Source organism: Oncorhynchus clarkii, chromosome 12 (assembly GCF_045791955.1).
Source record: "Oncorhynchus clarkii lewisi isolate Uvic-CL-2024 chromosome 12, UVic_Ocla_1.0, whole genome shotgun sequence".
NCBI classification, from domain to species: Eukaryota; Metazoa; Chordata; class Actinopteri; order Salmoniformes; family Salmonidae; genus Oncorhynchus; species Oncorhynchus clarkii.
The window spans coordinates 62,271,598-62,296,401 of NC_092158.1; the positions used below are offsets into that span (position 1 = coordinate 62,271,598).

General features: G+C 42.0%; 1 protein-coding gene across 4 annotated transcripts; it reads right to left on the bottom strand.

The window, feature by feature from the left end:
• Positions 1–650: 650 nt before the first annotated feature.
• Positions 651–23,025, bottom strand: LOC139420959 (FUS RNA binding protein). 4 transcript variants are annotated; one of them, XM_071171398.1, is made up of 15 exons: positions 22,855–23,025; positions 17,784–17,808; positions 17,302–17,465; positions 16,900–17,062; positions 16,488–16,726; positions 16,184–16,367; positions 11,539–11,573; positions 5,242–5,277; positions 4,845–4,954; positions 4,346–4,475; positions 3,954–4,058; positions 3,003–3,126; positions 2,713–2,816; positions 2,291–2,429; positions 651–1,040 (listed from the first exon to the last, which is right to left on the bottom strand). In XM_071171398.1, the coding sequence occupies exons 1-15, from the start codon at positions 22,865–22,867 to the stop codon at positions 1,001–1,003; spliced, it is 1,611 nt and encodes a 536-aa protein (XP_071027499.1). In that variant the 5' UTR covers positions 22,868–23,025; the 3' UTR covers positions 651–1,000. The 4 variants fall into 4 exon arrangements, with proteins under 4 accessions (XP_071027499.1, XP_071027497.1, XP_071027498.1 ...); XM_071171396.1 differs by having other exon boundaries at positions 3,936–4,058; XM_071171397.1 differs by having other exon boundaries at positions 16,488–16,729.
• Positions 23,026–24,804: the final 1,779 nt, after the last annotated feature.

The window sequence follows — 24,804 nt, forward strand, 5'->3', positions numbered from 1 at the left end:
ACACAGCGACTCAACTTTTGTAAAGGTTGTTCAGGAAATCTAAACCTGATGCTAAACCTTAATTTACTTCAAATATGCTTTCGCCAATCCCCAAAAAAGCTTGTGGAGATATTCTCTCTTCCTCTTCTGTGTGTTGTTCTTATTCTTCTTCTTCTGCATCTCCCAACCAATGTTAATATTCTCTTCCTCATCCTAGATTTGAAAAATGTGCCGCCGAATGTCAAAATTAATGCTTCTTTAAACAAAAGGTGAAATGAGATGTTAATCAGCATCAAATTGCCAGTTGCAAATTACATTTTGGGGTGGCCAATCAGATGTCAGCGGTGTCCAATGCAACCCTGGACACCCCTCTGGCTCCGCCCCTGGTATATCTGTCGCAAATTCCCTTTGAAGTGCAGTACTTTTGACCAGAGGCCTACAGTGGTAGTGCACTATAAAGGAAGTAGGATACAATTTGGGACACAAGCTGATGTTGACAATTAAAGCATCAAAGTGAGTGGTAGCTTCTTCCCCCTGCAGTGTCAACCCAAGTGAGATGGTGGTACATTCAGAATTACCACAGAAATGTTTGAGTGGTGTAAGATCTTGTGTATCAACTCACAACCAAAAGTTGTATTTTGATGCCTGAACCTCCACTCAAATCCAAAACATTTGTTTTTTTAAATACTTTAATTTTAAAAACAAAACATTTAAGATTCCAAAACAACTCAAAAGACAGCAACAACAAATGTAAAGAGCTCTTCAAGAACAAATAAAATCAAGTTTACCAAACTTTGGAGGGAGTGGGGATTATGGGGAGTGTGAGTGTTTATGGGATGCTCAGGTCTGTCAAAACAGTCAAGAAACATGGTCAAAGTAACAACTTGTAACACTGTATAAAAGGAGGGTTTGGGAGGGAGTTGGGCAGGGAGGGGAGGGGGGGTCGTAGAGGAAAGTAGGAGAGGAGGTGTAGAAGGAGGAGCAGGATGGAGAACTAGTCCCAGCTTGGAGTGGCGTTGGTCTAGTAGGGCCTGTCTCTGCGGTCCTGTCTGTGTTCACCCCTACAACAGAAAGACATGTCACATTGTTAAAGGGGTTTAAAAAATAACCAAGGGACACCCCACCACGGTTTAGGTAAAAATCAAAGATGGTGCTGGAGAAATGTAATCACTCAAATTCACAGACAACGCTATGGCTACAAGGACTGACCTATAATATCAACATTCTATTTTTAACCATGTTTTGTGGCTATACCGTGCTAGTTTACAATTACATTGTATTTATTTCTTTATTTAACCTTTATTTAAGCAGGAGAATTCCCATTGAGACCAAGGCCTCTTTTGCATTACAAAGCAGCAAGCAATACAAATTACACAATAAGGAGTTAATTACATCAATCAAGGTGGGAAACAAACACAAAAACTATAAAACAAACATACATTCTTCTTGGAAGAGGTCATTTACCAAAGACTCCAGAGCAGGGTTGTCAAACTCATTCCATGGAGGGCCTAGAGTCTGCAGGTTTTTGTTTTCTTTCAATTAAGACCAAGACAACCAGTTAAGGGGAGTTCTTTACTAATTAGTTACCTTTATTCATCAATCAAGTGTAAGAGAGGAGCGAAAACCTATAGGCACTCCGCCCTCCGTGGAAAGAGTTTGACAAGTGCACTAGTGTGTCCAATTGTAGGGTATTCTGAAATGTGGCGTGTGAGATGCGTAAATACAATGCAGTAAAACCAAAAATTGTAAAACAAGCTTATATTTTGGGTTCTAATGGGGTACGGCAGTTTAAATAAGGTCACGAGGAATTTATATAGTTAAGCTATATTCTTCAAGAATCAATGGTATACATCATTCATTTTAAAAAGTCAAAAAACAGATGCATGTGCACTTGAGTTTGAATCTGGTATTTGTTTATGTGTGTGGACCAGGGTGTTTGTATGCAAACCACTTCGTGGCTGAGCCGTTGTTGCTCCTAGACGTTTCCACTTCACAATAACAGCACTTACAGTTGACCGGGGCAGCTCTAGCGACGCAAAAATTTGACAAACTGGCTTGATGGAAAGGTGGCATCATATGACGGTGCAACATCGAAAGTGACTGAGCTCTTCTGTTAGGCCATTCTACTGCCAATGTTTGTCTATGGAGATTGCATGGATGTGTGCTCGATTTTATACACCTGTCAGCAACAGGTGTGGCAGAAATAGCCGAATCCACTAATTTGAAGGTGTTTCCACATACTTTTGTATATATAGTGTACATGAATAAGTCATTGTCTATGTACAATGTTGGGACACATGCACCTTCTTACCTTCCATCCATTTTGCCCGGTCCGAATCCACCCCTGTCGCCTCCGCGTCCGCCTCGGAACCCACCTCTGTCACCCCCTCGGCCCCGGAATCCCCCACGGTCAAAACCCCCACGACCCCCTCGGTCTCCACCAAAACCTCCTGACAAACAGAAATACAGAGAGTTAAAGACAAAAAAGGGGGGAAAATGTCATTAAAACGAGTAAACACAGAGCTACGACGGGCATCCAGTTTAATTATGCCCTTGGCCACTAGGCTGGCTAACATGGCCTAGTATAAAAGGCAGTCTACACGTCATCCATTAGTAAATAAGCAAATAATTCTCTGTACACCAGGCTTCCTTTAGCCATTAAACTGCTCCATAAAGACTAAAACCTTTGGCTAAAGTCTGAAAGCCAGTGCAGAACGTTGGTTTCAGCCTTACCGCCTCCATCCATAGGAGACATGCCACCTCCGGTCCCCTCTGGTTTGGAGGACTTGCACTGGTTACACTCGTTCCTCCACGAAAAGTTCAGGTTCCCACACACCCTGAAAGGAAAGAGACAGAGAATCTCAGACACACACCATATTAACTAGCAGCTCACCCCCATCCCCAAAATATACACACACCTCATCCCCGACTTAAGACACTTCCAGTCCACCCACCCGCACCCCTTAGCACCGACTTACAGGTCGGAACACTTCTAGTCCACACACACCTCAGCCCTGACTTACGGGTTGGAACACTTCCAGTCTCCAGCTCTCTGCTGTCCTCCATTGCCACGGCCACCGTTGTCGCCAGAGAGACCACCACCACCACCTCCTCTACCACCTCCGAATCCGCCACGACCCATCGGCCCTACAGAGAGAGGGTTAGAATATACAGGAGAGGTACAATCATACTTAGCTCTCGAGAACCCGAGGGGGGCATACCCAGCCCTTGATTTGTCAACTGAAGGTCCGGACCACAGCTTGGTCAACGAACTAGAATCCGAAGGCTCGGTTTTAACATTTAGAATCCTTAATCCTCGCTAGCGACATGGTTTTGGAAACCTTTGAAAATAAACTTTCATATAAGCAAGAAATAATCACAAGATACACTTACTGTGTACAGTTAAGCAAAGTTCCACCCGGCACACACCACCTCAGCTACGACACATCCTCTTACCTTGCGCTCGCATTTCCATTGGACCATTCCATATTTCATAGCTGGATCACGTTTCTCAAAATACAGCCGGGTACAACATTCCTAAACTGAATACAGTAAGTGTATCTTTTGAATTTGAAAAAGTATTTATCTTATATGAAAGTTAAGTTCCAAATGTTTCCAAAATTGCATTTAGACAGAATATTTGAGGAACGTCTGACCATTTCCCTCACGAGGCTAAAGGGGACGTCCAATGGTCTTGAATAATGGCTAAATCATACTGTGCTCTCATTCATGCCCTCCTTCCCATGGGCTATACAAAATTATACAGATACTTGGCCCCTTTTCATTGGGAGGGCAAGCAGTTTTGCTGGAACAGTTCCCTTTCAATTCAATAATTTCAGTAAATTAACTGAAATTCAAATTAAATAATTAAAAACCCTCAATTCATATCCTACGTGGACTAATATGAAGTGGAATTGACTAACCCAGTTGAGCCGACCCTATAATGACCAACTCACCACCAAACTCTGCCTCACCTCCTCGTTCTCCTCTCATGCCGCCAGCCCCACCCCGGCCTACTCCGAAGTCCGCCCTGCGGGTCGCAAAGGACACCTTGATGGGGTTCCCTTTGAAGTCCTTCCCTGCAGCGAAGAAAACAATAGAATTTACAAAACACAAATATGAAGGGCAACAAGTGAAAATCACTGACTGTACCCATTTTCTTCAATAAACAAACCTATAAGAAAAACAAAATGCTCAGAGACTACACTTAAAGGTACAGAAAATTATTAAAATGGAGAAATGCAGTGACCCACCATGCTATTTTTTTCACTTATCTATTTCATGTTGTAAGTTTCAGTAAAATATTTTATTCCCCGCCCCCCTAAAACAATGTAAAGAGCAGTTTCTCCACAGGTAATCCCCTCACCATCAAACCAGTCGATGGCAGCTTTGGCAGAAGGGGGGTCGTCAAAGGACACGGTGGCCTCGCCCTTCAGCTTCCCTGTCTCTCGGTCTGTATACAGGTTGATCATGGGCAGACCAGTCTTCTTATTGATCTGACAGATGGAGAAAAGGGGAGGTAGGGATAGAGAGTGTGACAGAGAGAAAGTGGGAGAGGGAGAGCGAGAGCGAGATAGGGGGATTGAGGGAGAAAACGAGTAGAAAACGAGAGATGGATTGAGAAAAAAAGCTACATTAAGATGCAGAAGGAAAATGCATTAGATGGCATTGCATAGGTAAACACAATGGCCTACCACTCAAAACATAGCATGTTAGTAATCTACAGCAAAGCCTCAGGAAAAGATGCCACCCATGCACCAAAGTCAGGACAGTGATGGGTGTGTCAGGTATAATTTAATGGAGGGAGGTGTTAATAAGGGAGTTCAATCAATCAATAAATAAAAAAAAGGTAGGCAGGGCGGTACCTTGATGATGCCGATCTGCTTGAAGAAGTCAGCCACAGAATCAACGGTGTAGCCATCTCCCATGCCTTGCACGAAGATGGTGTTGTTGTCAGAGTTATCCTGGTCTTCCACTGTAGGGAGGTGGTCAGGCCAGCATAGGGTTCATACACAGTGACAGTTACATTCATTCATTATGTAAGGTGGTTCTGATCTATATCCCAGAAAATACAAATACTTAACATAACTAATATACACAATTTACAAAAGGTAGGAGCAGATCAGAAAAGCAAGATGCATACTGCTGCTGACCTAGATATTCCAGAACAGTATAGTGACACACTAATTCACTTAACATGATGGCAAGAAATATAATCAGCTCTAATTGTTGCACTATCAACTGTCAGAGGTCAATACTTACTGGAGCTGGGCCCAACAGGTCCCTGGTCTCTCGGTCCTTCAGGAAGAAAAAGGACATATTTATGTTTGTTTTTGTAAGTGGACACTTACAAAAGTACCACACATACTACTAGTCTACAGTCCCACAACTTCTGCATTCTTTTGATTCTCTCATCCCTACAAAACCAATTACACAAAACACACCTACTGGTATACCGTTCTACATGCCTTTTGTGTAGTGTGCAGTGTATACCTGACATGGACCATTACAGTGTATGCTTGCCATAGACCAGACTCCAGATTTGAGACACTATTGAAGTGAAATAATGACCCACGACGGCCAAAGTGTCCGTCGTACAACCTTCCTATCACTTCATCAGAAGAGTTACAACCAGAAACAATTGGACAGTTTTTTTTCTCTCACCTTTATCAAATAAACCTTTCATTCCACTTTTAAATCACCCATTTTTGTTGATAATACATCCATTCCACATGTACCAACCAGCATTACTAGGAATTAATGCATTTAACACAAGGGGCCGAAGAGATCTATGAACCCAGTGGACGATATGAACAAGGAACCGCCACGGATTGTTTGCCTGGGGACGTTCACATTCCTTCAGTTTGTCACCATTTGTCTCAAGTTTCCATGTTATTTCTAAGTTTGCACATAAAACCAGACCCACCCTTTGATCTGACATAGACTGAACAAAAATATAAAACACAACATGCTACAATTTCAAAGATTTTACTGAGTTACAGTTCATAAGGAAATCAGTCAGTTTAAATTAATTAATTTGGCCCTAATCTATGGATTTCACATGACAAATGCGACTCCTGTCTCGATGTGTTTTTTTTATTATTACCCCTTTTTCTCCCCAATTTTGTGGTAACAAATTAATAGTTACAGTCCTGTCCCATCACTGCAACTCCCGTACGGACTCAGGAGAGGTGAAGTTCAAGAGCTGTGCGTCCTCCGAAACACAACCCAGCCGCACTGCTTCTTGATACAACGCCCGCTTCATTTCTGCCCTGGTCAACTGTAAGTGCGGTTGTTGTGACGTGGAAACATCTAGGAGCAACATCTCAGCCGCGGAGTGGTAGGCCACACAAGCTCACAGAACGGGACCATTGAGTGCTGAAGCGCATAAAAAAAAGTATGTCCTCGGTTGCAATTGCCTCTGGAAGCAACGTCAGCACAAAAACTGTTAGTCGGGATCTTAATGAAATGGGTTTCCATGGCCAAGCAGCCACACACAAGCCTAAGATCACCATGCGCAATGCCAAGCGTCGGCTGGAATGGTGTAAAACTCGCCACTATTGGACTCTGGAGCAGTGAAAGTGTTCTCTGGAGTGAGGAATCCCGCTTTAACATCTGACAGTCTGACAGGAGAACGCTACAGGCCCCAATGCATAGTGCCAACTGTAAAGATTGGTGGAGGAGGAATAATGGTTTGGGGGGGGGGGGTGAAGGAAATCTTAAATGCTACAGCATATGACATTTTAGACTATTCTGTGCGTCCAACTTTGTGGCAACTGTTTGGGGAAGGCCCTTTCCTGTTCCAGCATGACAACGCCCCTGTGCACAGAGCGAGGTCCATACAGAAATGGTTCGTTGAGATTGGTGTGGAAGAACTTGACTGGCCTGCACAGAACCCTGACCTCAACCCCATCGAACAACTTTGGAATGAATAGGAACGCCAACTGCGAGCCAGGCCTAAAATCGGCCAACATCAGTGCCCTAACTCACTACTGCTTGTGATTGAATGGAAGAAAGTTTGTGCAGCAATATTCAAACATCTAGTGGAAAGCCTTCCCAGAAGAGTGGAGGCTGTTTAACAGTAAAGGGGGGATCAATTCCATATTAATGCCCATCGTTTTCAAATGAGATGTTCGATGAGCAGGTGTCCATACTGTCATGTAGTGTACATTTATATATCTATACATTTAAAAAATATATAAAAAAATAGTAGGGGGCGTGGATCAGAAAACCAGTTAGTATCTGGTGTGACCATCAGCACGACACATCCCCTTCGCATAGAGTTGATCAGGCTGTTGACTGTGGGCTGTGGAATGTTCACTGGCAATGCAAAGCTGCTGTATATTGGTGGGAACATGCTGTGGTACACATAGATCCAGAGCATCCCAAACATGCTCAATGGGTGACATGTATGCAAGCCATGGAAGTACTGGGACACTTACAGCTTTCAGGAATTGTGTACAGATCCTAGGGACATGGGGCTGTGCATTATTATGCTGAAACATGAGGTGATGGCAGCGGATGAATGGCACAACAATGGGTTTCAAGATCTCGTCACAATATCTCTGGGCATTCCAATTGTCATCGATAAAATGCAATTGTGTTTTTTGTCCATAGTTTATGCCTGCCCATACCATAACCCCACCATGGGGCACTCAACGTTTAAATCATCAAACGACACCATACACGCTGTCTGGAATCTGCCCGGTACAGTTGAAACCAGGATTAATCCGTGAAGAGCACACTTCTCCAGTATGCCAGTGGCCATTGAAGGTGAGCATTTGCCCACTGAAGTCAGTGAGGACGACGAGCATACAGATGAGCTTCCCTGAGAAGGTGTCTGATCTCAGACCATCTCACAGGTGAAGAAGCCAGGTGTGGAGGTCCTGGTCTGGCGTGGTTACATGTGGTCTGCGGTTGTGAGGCCGGGTTGGATGTACTCTCACAACAGTTCTGCTGGACATTCCTGCAATCAGCATGCCAATTGCATGCTCCCTCAACTTGAGACAGCTATGGCATTGTGGCCTTTTACTGGCCCCAGCACAAGGTGCACCTGTGTTGATGATCATGGTGTTTAATCAGCTTTTTGATATGCCACACCGGTCAGGTGGATGGATTATCTTGGCAAAGGTCACAAATAGCGACACAAAATGAGAGAAATAAGCTCTTTGTGCTTATGGAAAATGTAGGGGATATTTTATTTAAGCTCATGAAAACACGGGACCAACACTTTACATGTTGCGTTTATATTTTTGTTCAGTATACTTTACGCAGAGGTCCAACTCTTTTACCATGCGGTTGTGTTGCTGCTATCGTTTTACCCACACCGTGGCCACTTTCAAAAGCTGTACTCTTCCTTTGTGGCCAAGATAACCCACTTTGCTCACTGTACAACATTTCTGAGACCAAGATATGACTTGTCTGTTGATTTCACTGTGTGTGATATTGTTCCGTTTTCATCTCGTGTGGCGAGAACCTTGACAATAAGGCGAGTGTGGACTGTGATAAATATATCTATTTTTTGGGGGGGGCGGGCCAAGAATGCATCATGCTTTAGTGCCGTTTCAAATATTCTGCTTAACTACATCAACACAAACAACGGAGGACATTCAACAGGAAACAAGGCCTATCCAAGAGTTTAACATTACTCTTTGATAGTGTATGGATCCCACCTCTGACATATCACAAGCATCATGACAATACTGTGACTGCATGGCAGTCGTTATTTCCTTCCAGTCGTGCGGCAACACTTAATTTACCGGTTTGAGAAAATGGACTTTCCCCTGGAGTACTGTTTGCCACAAACAGGTCTCTGGTACAAGAACAATTTGTACGCTGAACAAACACTTAATTTCTTTAGTGGACCACAGTTACAAGATGAGAGGGGTCCATTAGTGCACCCTTGCAACACCACAAGAATCCTTTAGTGTTTTGTCCACTACCTTTCACTACCTACCTGGGAGCAAAACGTTTTTTCCTCATACATATTTCCCATTCTGTTCCCTTCCCTCTGATCAATGCCGTTACGGAACCAGAGTACGGGTTAATTATTTTCTTTAGATACATACTGTAAAATTACACGGGACAGGAGATGCATTAAATCTGTCTATGCTTGACCTTTGAGTTCCATAGTCAAAGGAGGAATGACTAACATGCAAACCACACTGGCTATATTCTGTGCGTGAGCAGTGCAAAATAAATGTACACATACATGTTATTCAATCAATTCGCATGTGAACGAGAGTCTGCGTAGCCAAGCGCTAAAATAGAACTCTATTCAAGACGCTTCACGTGGTGCAAGTTTCTCCCTTATTGGATATTAGGAAGATACAAACCCACGTGGATGCTTGGAAGACAAACGAGGACAGATTAAAGATAAACAAAAAACTAAGTAGGTTTCCATTGTTGTCTGTGGATTAACTGTCGTAGAGAAACAGACTTTTGTATGGCTCTGGGTCAAAACTTGACAAAAGTACCAGCTAAAGAGAGGACCATATGCATGTCAAATAAAATAACCCAATGTCCATGAATGCATGCTTCGACTTGCCCCAAAACTAAGATGGTTCACAGTTGGTTTTGATATTTTAACCTGCATGTTATGATCGTGTCTGATGTGGATGGATATATTCAACATGTGAGCACAATGGCGCCAGTGTAGTCAGCATGAAAGTCCAAGATGGTAACTAAAAAAAAACACCAGCACCATCATCAATACCACCATTGAAGACTTTACCATCATCAGTACTTCCACCCATGGTTTTAAGTGGACTGTCTAGGCAGTACACTTTGACAGTATTTAGAAATCAGAAGGTGCAGAGAGCCAAATTCCTCACACCAACAAAACAACAGTGAGCATAGCATTACAGAAGGGAGAAACATAACCAAACACCCTACGTCAGTTGCTTTCCTTAGAGTTCACCCTGCAATTTGATGTCATCACACATATTGTAGAATATTGTGAGGATACTTTTGTTAATTTATTTAGCAACACTTTTGACACCGTTGTGGAGGCTGTAACAGCGCTGACCATTTATCTGGACACAACACTTTTGTCAAAATCTTCTCAAGCAAGAAGAAATACCTTATTTGACCTTTTTTTTTTGGGGGGGGGGGGGGGGGGGCAACACCCATTGTTCAGATTCAATCATCCAGGTAGGCAAATTAAAACTTTGACACTTAGAAAGACCTTCCGCCTCAACTCAAATAATCTTAGAGCCCAGTGACTTAAATTCAGAAGATTAAAGCAAGGTAACTCAACAGGGATGGAAGTTACTGTACAGCTAGCTCCCTCTGCTGCTAAGGATTTTGGAGTGCAGTGTAAACTACCCTACTCAGTACCAAACACGACAGTGAAATTTCGGATATGGAACATACACACTGATTTTTCTTACCTGTTGAGGTGACAACATGCAGTACATCCATCATGTGCTACATAGCATATTGAGGTGTTATAGATGTTTTACATAAGAAAAAAACAAGACAACTAAGATATAATACAAATAGCAGATTTTTATCCAAGGTGACTTATTCTGGAGCTACATTAAAGCATGGCGTCAGCGTCATTTTGCCCAAGTACGTAAGGTTCTACATATACGCACTCACAGAGAGCAATACAGTCAATGAAAATCAGCTCACTTGGATGCAAAATCGAAATTTGAAAGGAATCATCAAGTGTGCGTAAGTTCAAGCACCCACAGTCATGACAAATATAACAATCAGCCCTAAATAACAAAAGATTAGCTGAGTCATCACTGAAAAGGGGTACGCCGAGGTTGCATATAGGAAAGAATATATATATATTTTTAAAGAATCATTTAACTAATTCCTTTGTAGCCCATTTAATAACATGAATTTACGACAACTGAAAAAGCATCAAGTAAACGAAGAAAGACAACCACAGAGTTTCTAAACCCAGAGGCGCAAGGTCGCAATTCCGGGGTACGCTTGCAAATCAGACCAAGCAGACCAACCTGGGGTGTGGCTGCTTCCAATTATTACACCAAGATCGATTATCCCGCCTCTCCAGCGCCGAACGCTTGCCGCCCCAATGTAGCTCCAGCCTTACAGTCACGCGTGCTTAGGTCTATTGTATGGGTGTGAGTCCAGCGGGAATCAAACCACACAATCCTAGTGTCAACTGAGCAAAACAGGACCAATAGATCTGTTGAAAGCAACCCATCTAATGAATAATAAAGACCTTAAATCCTAATTACGCTTTGGTTTTCTATCATGACCCTTTTTCACCTCAATATGCTATGCTTTCTTTCCATTCTACCCAGAACTCCTGAATATTAGATTTGTTTCTAAGATAAAATCATGACCAATCTTTCCTTGTTAGCTAACTTTGTGTAATACTTCCCATATTGGTTGTTCTTCCGACATCAATTTCCTCTTCCCATGTTCAAAAACCATCACATAATAAATAGTTATAATGTCCAGGGCCAGTTTCCTTTTTGGGCCCAATAATCTAAATCTTTTATATCTTGTTTTTCCCCCTCCCTTTAAGCTTGACTCTTTAAACCCACCAAATCTCTTATTTAAAAGAGTTTTGTCACTTACCACCAAACTTATTGAATCCTCCACGATCGCCCATTCTGATGAGGAGAGAAAGGCGAGACGCATTGAAGGCTGGTGTGGACGAAGCCAAATCTCTCTGGGGGGGGGGTTTCCACCCCCTTTTTTTTACCCCATCCCCTTAACTCTCTTTTCACTTCTTTCTTACTTTGTTCACCCCCTATCTCTTCTTTGGAACCACCCTAGGATTTGTCCCTTCTCCTCTACAACTGAGGAGTCGGAGGTCAGTTTTGAAGACCTTTGCATCTTGTTTGCAAGTGGGTTTTAATCCGAAGATCAAAATTGTCCACAGTCACTTCTCCTTGCTTTGTACAAGAGATCATTTAACACTCCTTTTGCATTGATCTCTGAAACCAACTCAGACCAAATGTTCTTGTTTCCTGGAACTGCTGTGTCATGTTGTACACTGTTTTATAACACTGCAAGAACAGCTGCGGAATCCAAGTAAACATAAATTAAGCACCTACAAAAAGGAGTTTCATGAAACCTTCCTTGATATTTTCTATATAGGTGACCGTCTTGAGACTTTGACATTGTCTTAAGAGCACACTTCCTAGGTAGGTCTTTGACATCCGTTCTAACTGATCAGCCAGTGCGTCAGGCTACTTGCAACTCTTATTCTTTAACCCCTGCCTATTCAGTGAATTTCTCCTGCCTGTCCTTCCTTCTTTCTACCATTCCCCCTTTCCTCAAGAGAAAAAAACAAAATGAAAAACAGAAGCCCACCATGGAGAGGTGAGAGCCTAGGAGGAGATTCAGAGATTTATTAAAGCATCATATCACACAGTAAAGGGTGGGTGGGAAAGTGGCGTTATAAAAAGGTGAAGAGGAGGGTGGAGTGAGAGGATGGCAAGGTCATGTGGTGTGTTTGTGTGTGGACAGTGTCAGTGTGCACAAAGGTTTGCCAGTGAGACCCTTCAGATTGTTCACTAAGATAAATACATCGTCACATGGCTGCCAATGTAAGCAGAAGATAACTCTTGATGAAATGTGATTAATGACTACATCTCTTGCTTATTGCTACCATTTCAGCAACATAGCATGTTTAAAGTTAAGATGGATGACGTTTAGCTGTGTTCCGCTTTTAAAGAACCACACAACTGTTACTAGGAGTCAGTTGCACAGCTAGGTAGTTAATGCTAGTAGGATTCGTCTTACTTCATCACAGCGGCTTTGGTGATGCTGTATTTGCACACAAGCAACCACAAACACAAATGTGCACTTTACACAGCATTTCCCTGTAGCCATGGATTGCGTTTGCTTGGTTTGAGCATGGGCAGTTTTGTCAGTGTGAACGTGCACCACGCTAGTATGACCCTCAGTTCAGGTTCCATAGATAACAGGCAGCGAGGAGAACATGGGGACTGAAGTAAATTATTTAATAACCAAATAATTGGGAGAACCTAAGACCGATGTCATTATCACATTCAAAAACTCCTTCCTTTGTAAACAACCCCTATAACCAGCCTGAACACTGTTACTTTGTCATGTCTCGTGGGTCGCTTGCACATACAACTCCAAACTATTCAACCCCTACTGAGTTAGAGTTTTCCCATTATCATAGTTGCACTAGCACAACAGTGCATCCATTTTTCATTGATCAAATTGACAAGCGCTTCCTACAGTTCACTTGGACAATTACATCTTTCCTTGTCCCCCTTGGATTTCCAGGTAACTGACAATGTCACCAAGACAATCAATTCACCACTGAGTTGTTTCTGTACAAATCAGACCGGTGATAGTATTTTGGGGGAATATCCGGATAGTTGAAATACAGGTTTTAAAGAAAAACTCCAAAAATGGAGACTTGCTTGTGCGACTGGAGCGCGCTGTGTGAGTGAAAAAACAGCCTACCTGTTGGTTGATCATTGCAGCCTACTCCTCCTCCTCCTCTTCATTTGGCCAACTTAATTCTAATTTTAATTCCATTCTGCATTGATTAGAAATCTCTGACATCACTTGCTACACATGGAGCCTCTGACTGTAGCAGCGCTTTGATTGCCCGACAGTTAACAACAAGCTACACGTATGAAACGTGTTTAGGCTGACAGTGTCTTTTTTTTCTTTTTTAAATGGGGTGCACTTGTAAAAACTGTAAGAACTGTTTTTTTAATATAAATGTGGAATGTAATAGTCTATCCTTATAGGCTATGTAGCAATATCACAGAAATAATAATAATACACACACTAGGGCTGAACCCAATTAGTCGTTAGGCTGTTGGTCGACCGAGATCGTTTTAGTCGAGCAGTAACACACACGCGCGCGCCCATCTCAGTGAACTAATCCATTGGAGGCCTAGACTAAAAGCCAACGTATTATTGTTCCGAAAATGCGGTCGGAGGCTCCATATGGAGAGTGTGACGCAATTGTGGAGCCTCCAGAGGAATGCAGAAGCCAAATCGAGCTCCTCACCGCATCGCCATGCGCCTCCCAAATTTTGTAACAATGCGGAGGGCTCTGTAGAACTCCGCATTGACGTGATTGGTTGACGGTAGGTGGAGGCAGTACATCCTGTATAAAACACAAACTCACTTTCTTGACAACAGCTCTGCACTGCTCCACGAAACACAAGAAGTATGAATGCCCTGACTCCTGCTGAGGCAGTTTTACCGTAAATGCTGCATGGCCAATGTAGACGTCAGATTGACCATGTGCCCAGATGCACTTCTCTCTCCCGAATGTGCTCTCTCCTGCCAGTTTGTTAACATTCATTGTTTCATAACTTCATTGTGTGAATTGTTTGCATTTGATTGTTAGTGTATATCAATTCCCCATTACATATATCAGTAGTACATTTAATGTTAATTCCTATCATTTCTGTTAATGCATTCAATATTAGGCTATTATTCCAGTTGGAACGGACACATTGTTTGAAGTGTGCACAACCTATGCTACACTTGTGAGAAACAAGTTTTGGTTCATTTCATTCCATTCACGAGTCAATTTAGTCATTGGCTTTGTTTGGAGAGCTCCTGTCAATGATGAGTTAAGACGTGCATGCATAGAAGTAGTCATATAGGCTACCTGGCCTGCGAGTAAATGTAGGCATATAAATGTGCCCATTTGGGGATGTGATAGTATTTCTGATTGGCTTAACACAGCACCACTAATGACCTGTGGAGCTTATCAAAGTAATGTTTTCTTCACCTCAAACAGCAACAAAGTCTGTTTTCACATCCATTGAGAATGACAATAATTCCTCAAAGTATTTGAAAAATCTTTCCAGGTCTCTCCCTTTTGATAACCACTGGGAAAAAGTCATGCTCTGATCCAGTGGAAATGTCATAAAATAGTTCTACCTGATTACTTCTTATCAGTGCTTGACTTGGACTGAAATAGGTTCTGGTATTCATTTTGGGTGCTGGTACTGTTTATATTTAGGTGCAGGAGCTCCACAATACTTTTAAGCTAATATTTTATAAGAGAAACAGGAGCTCATACAGTAGAAAATTTGAGGTGCCCATACTCAGCTCCGGTAGAGTTCCTGCCCAAGTCAACCACTGCTTCTTATCCCTTGCGCAAATAGCCGACAGCTGTGTCTGTCCCGAGCTCAATAGTGAGGGAAACTGAGCCCCCAGAATATTTTATACAAGGTTGCAAATTCGCAAGGGCAGGCTTCAGGCCTGACCCAAGTTAATAGTTGATACAATGTTTCAAGTTCATTGCAGACAGGCCATGTGTAGCCAATGTGATTTATAGGATTGTTTTTTTATACATTTATTTTTTTTAATCAGTATATTTTCTACCTGCAGGCTGCAATGTTTTTATTTGTTGGCTTTATGTAGGCTATTTTTTACATAGTTGACAATAGAATAAGTTACTTTTTAGGTTTGTATCATTTAATTTAGATTTGTATAGAATTTTGATTAACCATATGACAATGATTTTGAGACACAAAGACGTTATTATAAATTCAATTAAACCGTTTCATGAAAATGTGCATATGAAAACCCTAACTGGCACGCATATCGGTAGAAATGGTCAGAAATTGTCATCCCCCATGAGAAAGGTTGCAGACTCCTCATGTAGCCTATTACAGGCAACTTCAGGAGCGTAATGGCAGAATCTGAAAGCCAGCAGGAGATGGTTGGTTCAGGTTAAGTTTCTCTCTTCTGGTTATCTAGATCTTTTGCGCCCTCAGGGCATTTGTCTTATTTCATCAAACCATAAGCTCAATGCGTTTAGTTGATTTTATTAAAACATATAAAAGGTGTGACTATTTATGGGAAAAAACTGGTTGGTCGAAAGGACAGATGACTTTCGATCGACCAAGATTTGTTTTTAGTCGGGGACAGCCCTAATACTCTCCCAAGTAATGGAATACTAATGTCTGTTCAGATATTCAAATAACCATGCCCTTCCCTATCTTGTAATAGCCCAAATACAGACACTTTGGATTGAGTATCAACTACACTACACATGTGTTTACCTGACTGATGTGTAGATGTATCCAAACATCGATACAAGAGTTGAGTGTGTGTGTGTGTGTGTGTGTGTGTGTCCTTTTGTTATGTGGTGAGTCCAGATAAATGTTATGGGGGACTGATGCAAGAAGTCTAAGTGAATACTGAGGTGGGTGTGTGAGTGTGTGAGTGAGTGTCTGGAGGAGCGGAGCTATTGAGTCCTTACCCCATGCCGCCAGTGCCTCTTTGGCCGCCACCTCGGTCAAATCCTCGGTCACCATCCCCGCGACCCCTAAAGCCGCCTCCCCTTTCTCCACGGCCTCGCCCTCCACTATCTCCGTAGCCTCCGTCCGAGCCACCATACCCTCCTCCACCCCCTCCTCCCATTGGTGGAGAGTTGCCTCTGTATCCTGTGGAGTAGTAGATGGAGGAATTGAGGTAGAGATTCCAGGTGGGTGCTCAAAAATAGAAGGGCGGGTGCATTTGAATGAACGTCAACTGGACCTCTAATATCAGAGGGGGATCCTTACCTCCACCCCCCTGACTGTACTTGGTCTGCTGGCCATAGCTCTGGGGTGAGCTGTAGCTGGGGGCCTGGCTGTAGGGAGCCCCCCCGGGCTGCTGCTGACCCCCGCTGCCCCCATAAGCCCCACTCTGTCCAACGCCACTACCCCCGTAGCCACTTCCGCTCTGGCTCCCATAGCTGCCCCCGCCCCCACTCTGCGACTGCTGCTGCCCGAAGCTAGATGGCTGGGAGTTGTTGCCATAGCTACTGTGGAAAAGGGAGAAAAGGGGAACAATGTTATTTTAAGCCCAGCTGCTTTCCCATTTAGGAACACTAAGGATATTCATATGCATCAAAATGTCAATGTTTATCAACACATTTTGTATGCTCATCCCACAATGCAGAACTCACAAACACAGTCTTCCATAGTCTCTCACCTGGTAGAAGACTGTGCAGCAGACTGCCCTTGTCCATATCCAGAGTAGGGCGACTGCTGGTTGTAGCCGCTCTGTGGTGGCTGACTACTACTACTGTTGTTGTTGTAGCCCCCAGAGCTGTAGGGCTGACCGCCCTGGGATGGAGGCTGAGAACCATATCCTCCTGAAGGAAGGTCACAGCAAGGGAGAGAGAGAGAGGGGACGTGAGGTGGATATGCATCTGCAGACTTAAGCTGCCAAGCACCAATTTTGGAAGCAAAAAAAATAAAACTGTCAATAAATAGCTCCATCGCCAGATAATACAACAGGAGACAATGCTTAGAGACCAGACTACATGAGGAACACAACCCCTATAGCGGCTGGTTTTAATGAAGATTTATTGTGGTGCAGTTGGTGACGTACCTGACTGCGACTGGCCGTAGTTAGACCCGTAGCCTCCCTGGCCGCAGGAGGCGGAGTTGCCCTCAGAGCTCTGGTTGTAGCCGCCACTGCTGCCGTAGCCCTGCTGGGTGGACGACTGACTGTAGCCAATCAGGCTGGCCTGGCCACCACCATAGGACCCATATCTGAAAGTAGCAATCACAGATATTATATGGAGTGGCGACATGCACATAAAATCTCATCTCAATATAAGAAATGGGTCACTTCAAAATTGGTGTGACAAGTAGTTTCAGTAAGAAAAAACCTATATAGGACTTCACATACATACAGAAAACACCTTTCCATTGATGTAGTGTTCGTAAATTGATTAAACTTGCAGAAAAGAATGTAGGCTGGGCTTAACTAGAGCCATGCATTTAACTTTAGTTGGCTCTGGGTTTAGCAATCCGGGATAAAGTTAATTACCACTAATGAGAGGATACCAAACACATATTTTGACTCACCCCTGGGCTGCAGTCGGAGGGTAATCTGAGGAACAAGAAAAGGGATGTGATCAGTAGAGGTAGCCTAATAGTAGGGTGTCCACCGCTCTGCCTAGTGGGTGAAAACACGCTTTGGTGATGAAATTTCCCTCTATTGTTATAAAAAACACATTTTACCAAGACATATGATTCTTCATGTTCTGAACCGTTCAGTGGGGTCTCTCTAACAGATCATTAACATTATATGAAAACATTTAGATTTCGTAACCTAATGTATAATTGACAGAGCAGGGCTGCTACTCTCGCAGTAACTTGAGGATTTTACATGTTGTGGTGGTCGTCTGCAAAGTTGCTTCTGCGGGTCATAAAAAGCTAAATAAGCACAACACGAACTGAATTAAATATAAAAGGCTTTGAAAATAAAAGGCTTGCCGGTAAACGCAGTGATCAATTGACATTTCAGAGATATGCATGTTTTTGTAAGAAATCTTAAAAACCGTATTACAAAAATATGAAAATACTACGTTATGTCTCAAAATAGATATCCATCTAACCTCTATATTGTTTTATGTCCTCTGGATTCGGATATGTGAATTCTCATGTAAAAGCGTTTCTCTCAAGAGTGATGCAGTGTAATCACTGTACAGCTTTTGGGCGTGTGGAAAGTGTCTGCAGGAGGGTAAAAACCGACTGTCCATGTTGTGGAGGAGATAATCTAATGTGTTGTAGAAGTGAGGAGAATGTGAAGTGTTGCAATTGTGGTGGGAAGCATGAAGCGACATCTTTGGATTGCCCGACGAGGGTAAAGGAGGATGAGGTGGATCGAGTCAGGGCTAATCACAGCATCTCATATGCAGCCAGGGTTTTTTCTGGATCAAAATGGGGCTTAGCTGGTGGGTGTGACAGGGGCGTGGACATGGGTGTGGCCAATGGTGCTGTCACAGACCAGAAATTTTAGAGGCCTTCCTGTTGGCCACAGTGAAAATGTTACTGTTTTAATAGCTTAAAAGGGTGAATGAAAAATTGGAAGTTTTAAAATCTAATTTCCTGCAATTCTACAGATCTTGCCATGGAGCTTAAAGAAAAAGTGCAGTTTTAAAGCGAGTTTCCTGCAATTCAAAACATTTTGCCAAGGCTTATGCCATCTGATTGACTTAAACATATCAAAATCAATGGGTGCCACATGCCATGACAAAAATAATTCTGAATTAATTATTATGAATTTTTGATTCTCCCTAAAAGTCTAGCTTTTATTTTGGTGATTGTGAGTTCTCAAAAAAAAAGTTTAAAAATTGATTTTTCAAAGGTCATCCAACTCAGAATCTCAGGCCTCTTTCTAGAGCTCCAACTTTCTGACCTGAAGATCACTGATGTCATGATTTTACGTTTTATTTTTCAGAGTTCCCAGTGGTTTTGAACGCAGCATTTCTTCCAAGCTATTATGACACGTCTGGCAGTTCCTTCTCTGTATGTTCCTATGAGCTAGCCGGCAAAATAAATAGTGGGGATACCGCCGTACCGGTAAAACGTGAGCCTATCACAATTAATACAACATGCCCCAAAAAACTATAGGCTATTAGAACATTATTTAACATTACTGCATGTCAGCCGAATGAAATGTTTACGAAATTGGGAGGTATACTCTCCCCAAATTGCGCAGAGGTTCAATGAAAACACTTACATTTGGTCAAGGCGGAGATGAGTGAGCAGCCGAGGAGAGGAGCGGCTGAGACACACGTGGCCGAGAAACGCATAAATGAGTGGCTGAGTGAGACCGAAGCGTGCGCAGACAACAGTGGATGGATCAATTCAGGCTACAAGTGTAGGTCTAATGACAATCGCAGAATGTCATTACAATACACGTAGGGATCTCTTTCCATTTATCAAATTGCAGGTAAATTGAATTAAATTTGAAAAAGAAAAGGAGAGCTGCACACTAGGAGTATCAGATGCAATAATTGAATAACCAACGTTGACAGACAGGCTATCTTCATCAAGGTATAATGACAAACACTACAGGTCACTAGTTTATATAGTATCAAAGGATACACACAAGTGTCTGCAATCATGTAAATGTTTGTAGGTCTATGTAGCCAGATTTGTATCTATGATTGTATGCTATCCATTTATGTTTTTAATATGTTCCATTCGTGTCTGGCCATGATTACAGACACCTGTGTGTCCTTTGACACTAAGTAAACTAGTGACCCATTGTGTTTGTCATTATACCCTGATGAAGACAGCTTGTCTGTCAACGTTGGTTATTAGGTTATTACATTATTGCATCTGAGCTTCTAGAGTGGGCTCTCATTTTCAAGTGTTCTCTACTCCGCTAGCCAGCACCTCGCCTAAACATGTGTGAATTTTTTCCCCTCCAGATTCAATTTAATTAAATTGCCAAAATGATTTTGTCTAAGTAACTTATTCCTGTCTACAATAATCATAAAAAAATAGGCTACTACACTAGAAAGCATGATTTGGCCACCGAAGATCAGTAAAAATGTTGTCTGATCCATGTAATTGGCATACGAAAAGGGAAGACGCATACAATATGACGTCCATCTACCTTGGAAGAGGAAATGATTGTCCAAAAACAAACAAAAGCGGCAATGACCCAATGATGAAGACAGTGAATATGCACACTCATATGACCGATGTTCTCCGCTGGTGCCAATAAGATACTAGGCTACTGGTCGCTCAATTAAGTTACATTTTATTTTAAACCTGTGGATTGTTTTAAATTGCATAGCCTACAGTCGGAAGGTTCCGCAATTTGGGCAGCGTGCCAGGCAAATACCAAATAGGCCTAGATGATAGTTGAGTTGCGACTGTCAATGAAAAGCAGAGATCCAGGCATATCACAATATTTAAATAAACAATTGCGGAAAAACAGTTTGGAATGCAAATGGCTATTGCCGTAAAGAGAGTACAATGAAAATAATCCAATCTAATTTCGTTAACAAAATTCTCAACTTAATTGAGTGGCCTAGTATCTTATTGACACCAGCGAAGAACATCTGTCATATCCCCGGAGAGTGTGCATATTCACTGTCTTCATTGGGTCAGTGCCGCTTGTTTGTTTGTTTTTGGACAATCATTTCCTCCTCCAGGGTAGATGGACGTCATATTGTATGCGTCTTCCCTTTTCGTATGCCAATTACATGGATCAGACAACATTTTTATTGATCTGTTTGTCAGTCAGCAGAGTAGTCTACTCTATAATTTTTATAGGAATTAAAAAGATTCTACTAATGTCCACATTCATATAAAGTGCAGTAGAATTGCATGAAATGTGTTTATAAAATGCCAACAAGAAATGTATCTGATAGGCCTATAGCCTAAGCCTGCACTGCATTTTACAGTCTTTTTTGCAATCAGTGATTGAGTTATATTTTTTCAGCTTAAATTATGACTATCCAATCTAATCATCACATTAGTAATAGTAGGCTGTTTTACATAAGTCTGCAAACGCAAGGATGCATGGAATGATTTATTATAAGGGTGCATGTTTATGGGGAAAAATAGCTTTGCGCCACATATGTTAAAAGTTATATGACAAGTATTTACTAAGGCTAGGCAACTAGGCATACAGACATTATATACAGTGCATTCTGAAAGTATTCTGACCCCCTCCCTTTTCCACATTTTGTTACGTTACAGGCTTATTCTAAAATAGATTTTTTTTAAAGAATCCTCATTAATCTAAACACAATACCCAATAATGATAGTGAAAATTGGTTTTAGAAATTTTGGCAAATGTATTCAAAATAACAGAAATATCTTATTTACATAAGTATTCAGACCCTTTGCTATGAGAAACAAAATTGAGCTCAGGTGCATCCTGTTTAGATTGATAATCCTTGAGATGTTTCTACGACTTAATTGGAGTCCACCTGTGATAAATTAATTGATTGGACATGATTTTGGAAAGGCGCACACCTGTCTATATAAAGTCCCACAGTTGACAGTGCATGTCAGAGCAAAAACCAAGCCATGAAGTCAAAGGAATTGTCCGTAGAGCCCAAGAAAGGTTTTTGTCGAGAGAGATCTGGGGAAGGGTACCCAAAACATTTCTGCAGCATTGAAGGTCCAAGAACACAGTGGCTTCCATCATTATTTAAATGGAAGAAATTTGGAGCCACCAAGACCCTTCCTAGAGTTTGGCGCATGGCAAAACTGAGCAATCTGGGGAGATGGGCCTTGGAAAGGGAGGTAAGCGACTCTCCCCATCCAATCTGACCGAGCTCGAGAGGATCTGCAGAGAAGAGTGGAGAAACTCCCCAAATAGGTGTGCCAAGCTTGCTGCGTCATACCCAAGAAGACTCGAGGCTGTAATCGCTGCCAAATATGCTTCAACAAAGTACTGAGTAAAGGGTCTGAATACTTACGTAAATGTTTAGTGATTATAAAAAAAATATACATTTCTAAAGAAAGTTTTTGCTTTCATTATGGGGTATTGTGTGTACATTGATGGGGGGAAACGATTTAATTCATTTTTGAATAAGGCTGTAGCGTAACAAAATGTGGAAAATGTTAAGGGGTCTGAATACTTTCCGAATGCACTGTATGAAATGAATATGGCTTCTACTTGCAATTCGATGATTACACCTCTATGAAAGAAAAATAAATGCGTGCGCGCACTTGGTGTCCCCTGCCGACAAGATATTACATTTACTTTCACCTCTGCTTAAAAGTAATCTTATTCCACGGACTATTTCGAATATGTTAACTAAACCACCAAGCTAATAAGATGACCTCTACAAAACTAGGTCAGTTGCTAGCACAAACCGGTCTCCTTGCTTGGTTCAGTTGGTTGTTGTAACGTTAGCAGCTAGCTAAACAAAATGGTGGTTGTCGAATCTATCTAGCTAACGTTAGCCGTCTTTGCTTTGGCTGGCTAACTTTTGTTTGACTTGACTAGTTCACTTGCCAGTTACAAACATGGTAAACGTTTCATTGATTATCTAGCTGAAATACAACATATGTATACTATATAACGTTATAGTTAGCTTGCAAGCTAGCTCCTTTTCAGACGTTAGCCAATGTTTTATTTTTAATGGCCACTTGAACGTCTTGTCTAATGTATTCTTACCATTCGACGCCATCTCCTCGTTTAAAACCCTCAAACTTGTCAGATGTTGATTATTTCGCTAACGTTGGGCTATTCTTCAAGACCGCAGGTCACACTTGCTGCTAAAGGCAGATAATTGTTCTCTCCGCCTCCAGTCATATGCCGCGTTCAAGGTCTATTCGGAAATGTCAGCCTTGCTAACTGGTTGTAGTTGGACACGTGCAGCGTTCCACCAGTTAAGTCGGAACAGTCCGAGTTTCCTTGTTCCAAATAGTACATGAATGCAGCAATATGCACAATTGCATGTCAGATGACGACACCAGACGTAATGCAAGCGTCATCAAGGGCCAAATTTATCCATAGCCCAAGGTTTGTCTGATTTAATTCTCATCTATCAATGAAGCAAGAAATTAGGATTTCCATCTGCTCAGAAGACCATGTGTCAAATACTTGAGTTGCCACAAAAGTAGACAGACATTTTAATAGAACACTAATTATATTAAACACATTTTCTCCTTTATTAGAAATGGCCCAGAATCATAAAATGTCTTGTGGTATAAAAAAAGAATTCTAGGCAATTGTGTATACTATGGAATTGGTAACAAGGAAAAATCATTTTCACACTCAGACTCAAACAATCACAGACCGCCACCAGGTAACATACAAAATGGTTTTGGTAGGGCGGGGGTGTAATAGGATGTTTTTCTTGAGTCATGCTGAATGGAGGGGTGTCAAAATTTCTCATGAGTTTGAAATGATCTCATTCAAAACAAACAAGTTTTACACACCAAGATAAAAATACATTCTCACATGTTATGTTTCTGGAAATTCAGTATGTCGGTCAAGTCTATTTGACATTTTAGGTATTGGCTTTAGGACCATCTTGGTTAAGTGGGTGTTTGTCAGGCATGTTTAAACCGTTATTGTTTAACAAGACCAACATTTAGGCTATTGGCACTGAACCAGAACATGGAGTTTCTTCATGGCTTCTTCATGTAATAATCTTCATATTATGAGCTGTTTGACACCATAATGACGCGGTAGACTATGGAAGGCTAAATTACATCCTACTTCAAACATTTCATGTTTTACACATTGTTTCACTTATGCCTACATGGTATGCATCTTGTTTATATCAATTTGGATGTTTAGTGCTTGTACAGATGATGTTTATGGTTGTCAAACACCATTGTATGCACTGGATGTCTGAAGTCTAGTATATCTACATGTTTTTGTAGGCTGGGATGTTTTGCGGCCTATATGGCCAGCCGTAGTGAAGCCAGGGTGTACACAAGCTGGCTGCTCTCTGGCTCTTATGAAATCATCGAAGGCAAACATCTTGGCGTAGACTCCAGGCCGGTTGCGCTGAGCACAGCCCAGTCCAAAACTCACCACCCCAGCCTGGATCCATGTCCCATTTCCTATGGAAGAGGGCCTCCAGAGACAGGAGAACAAAAACATGTTTAGAGACTCAAAGATGTGTGTGACTGTGTGTTTGCCAATGGAATTGGAATGTTTAGCTTGGTATGTCTGGTTGTGTCCACAGGATGTCTACCGTCTCAGTCGTAAGACTGGATCTGATACATCCTGTGACAACAAATAATCTGCTCCACGATGAGCACTGCCACTTCCTGTAGAGTTCCTGCACCCGACAGGGATTTAGTAGTACTATGACATCCAAGATAGGATAATGAAACAATATTTCTTTAATCCAAGCAGTTGGAAGGGTACTTGGGCTAATTTGTGGTGTAACTAAGGACAGTATAACAACATAACTGTATCTCAATGTGTATATTTCCCAGTTGTCAGGTTCACATCCAGATGTTGTGGAACTTATATGATTAAATATTAAACTATTTGTGAGAAGATGAATTGCGAACTTAGCCTTCTAAATGAGAAAAAAAAAAATCATATGTTTATCCAGTCAGTAACCACGCCCACGTGAGCACAGACATTATGCCGAACTTCATG

Excerpts from the sequence above, each read along its gene's own strand:
- LOC139420959 (XM_071171395.1), bottom strand. Across the intron at positions 16,730-16,899 it reads GCTGCACAGTCTTCTACCAG|TAGCTATGGCAACAACTCCC; the intron begins GTGAGAGACTAT and ends CCTTTTCCACAG. Across the intron at positions 4,059-4,345 it reads TGCCATCGACTGGTTTGATG|GGAAGGACTTCAAAGGGAAC; the intron begins GTGAGGGGATTA and ends TCTTCGCTGCAG.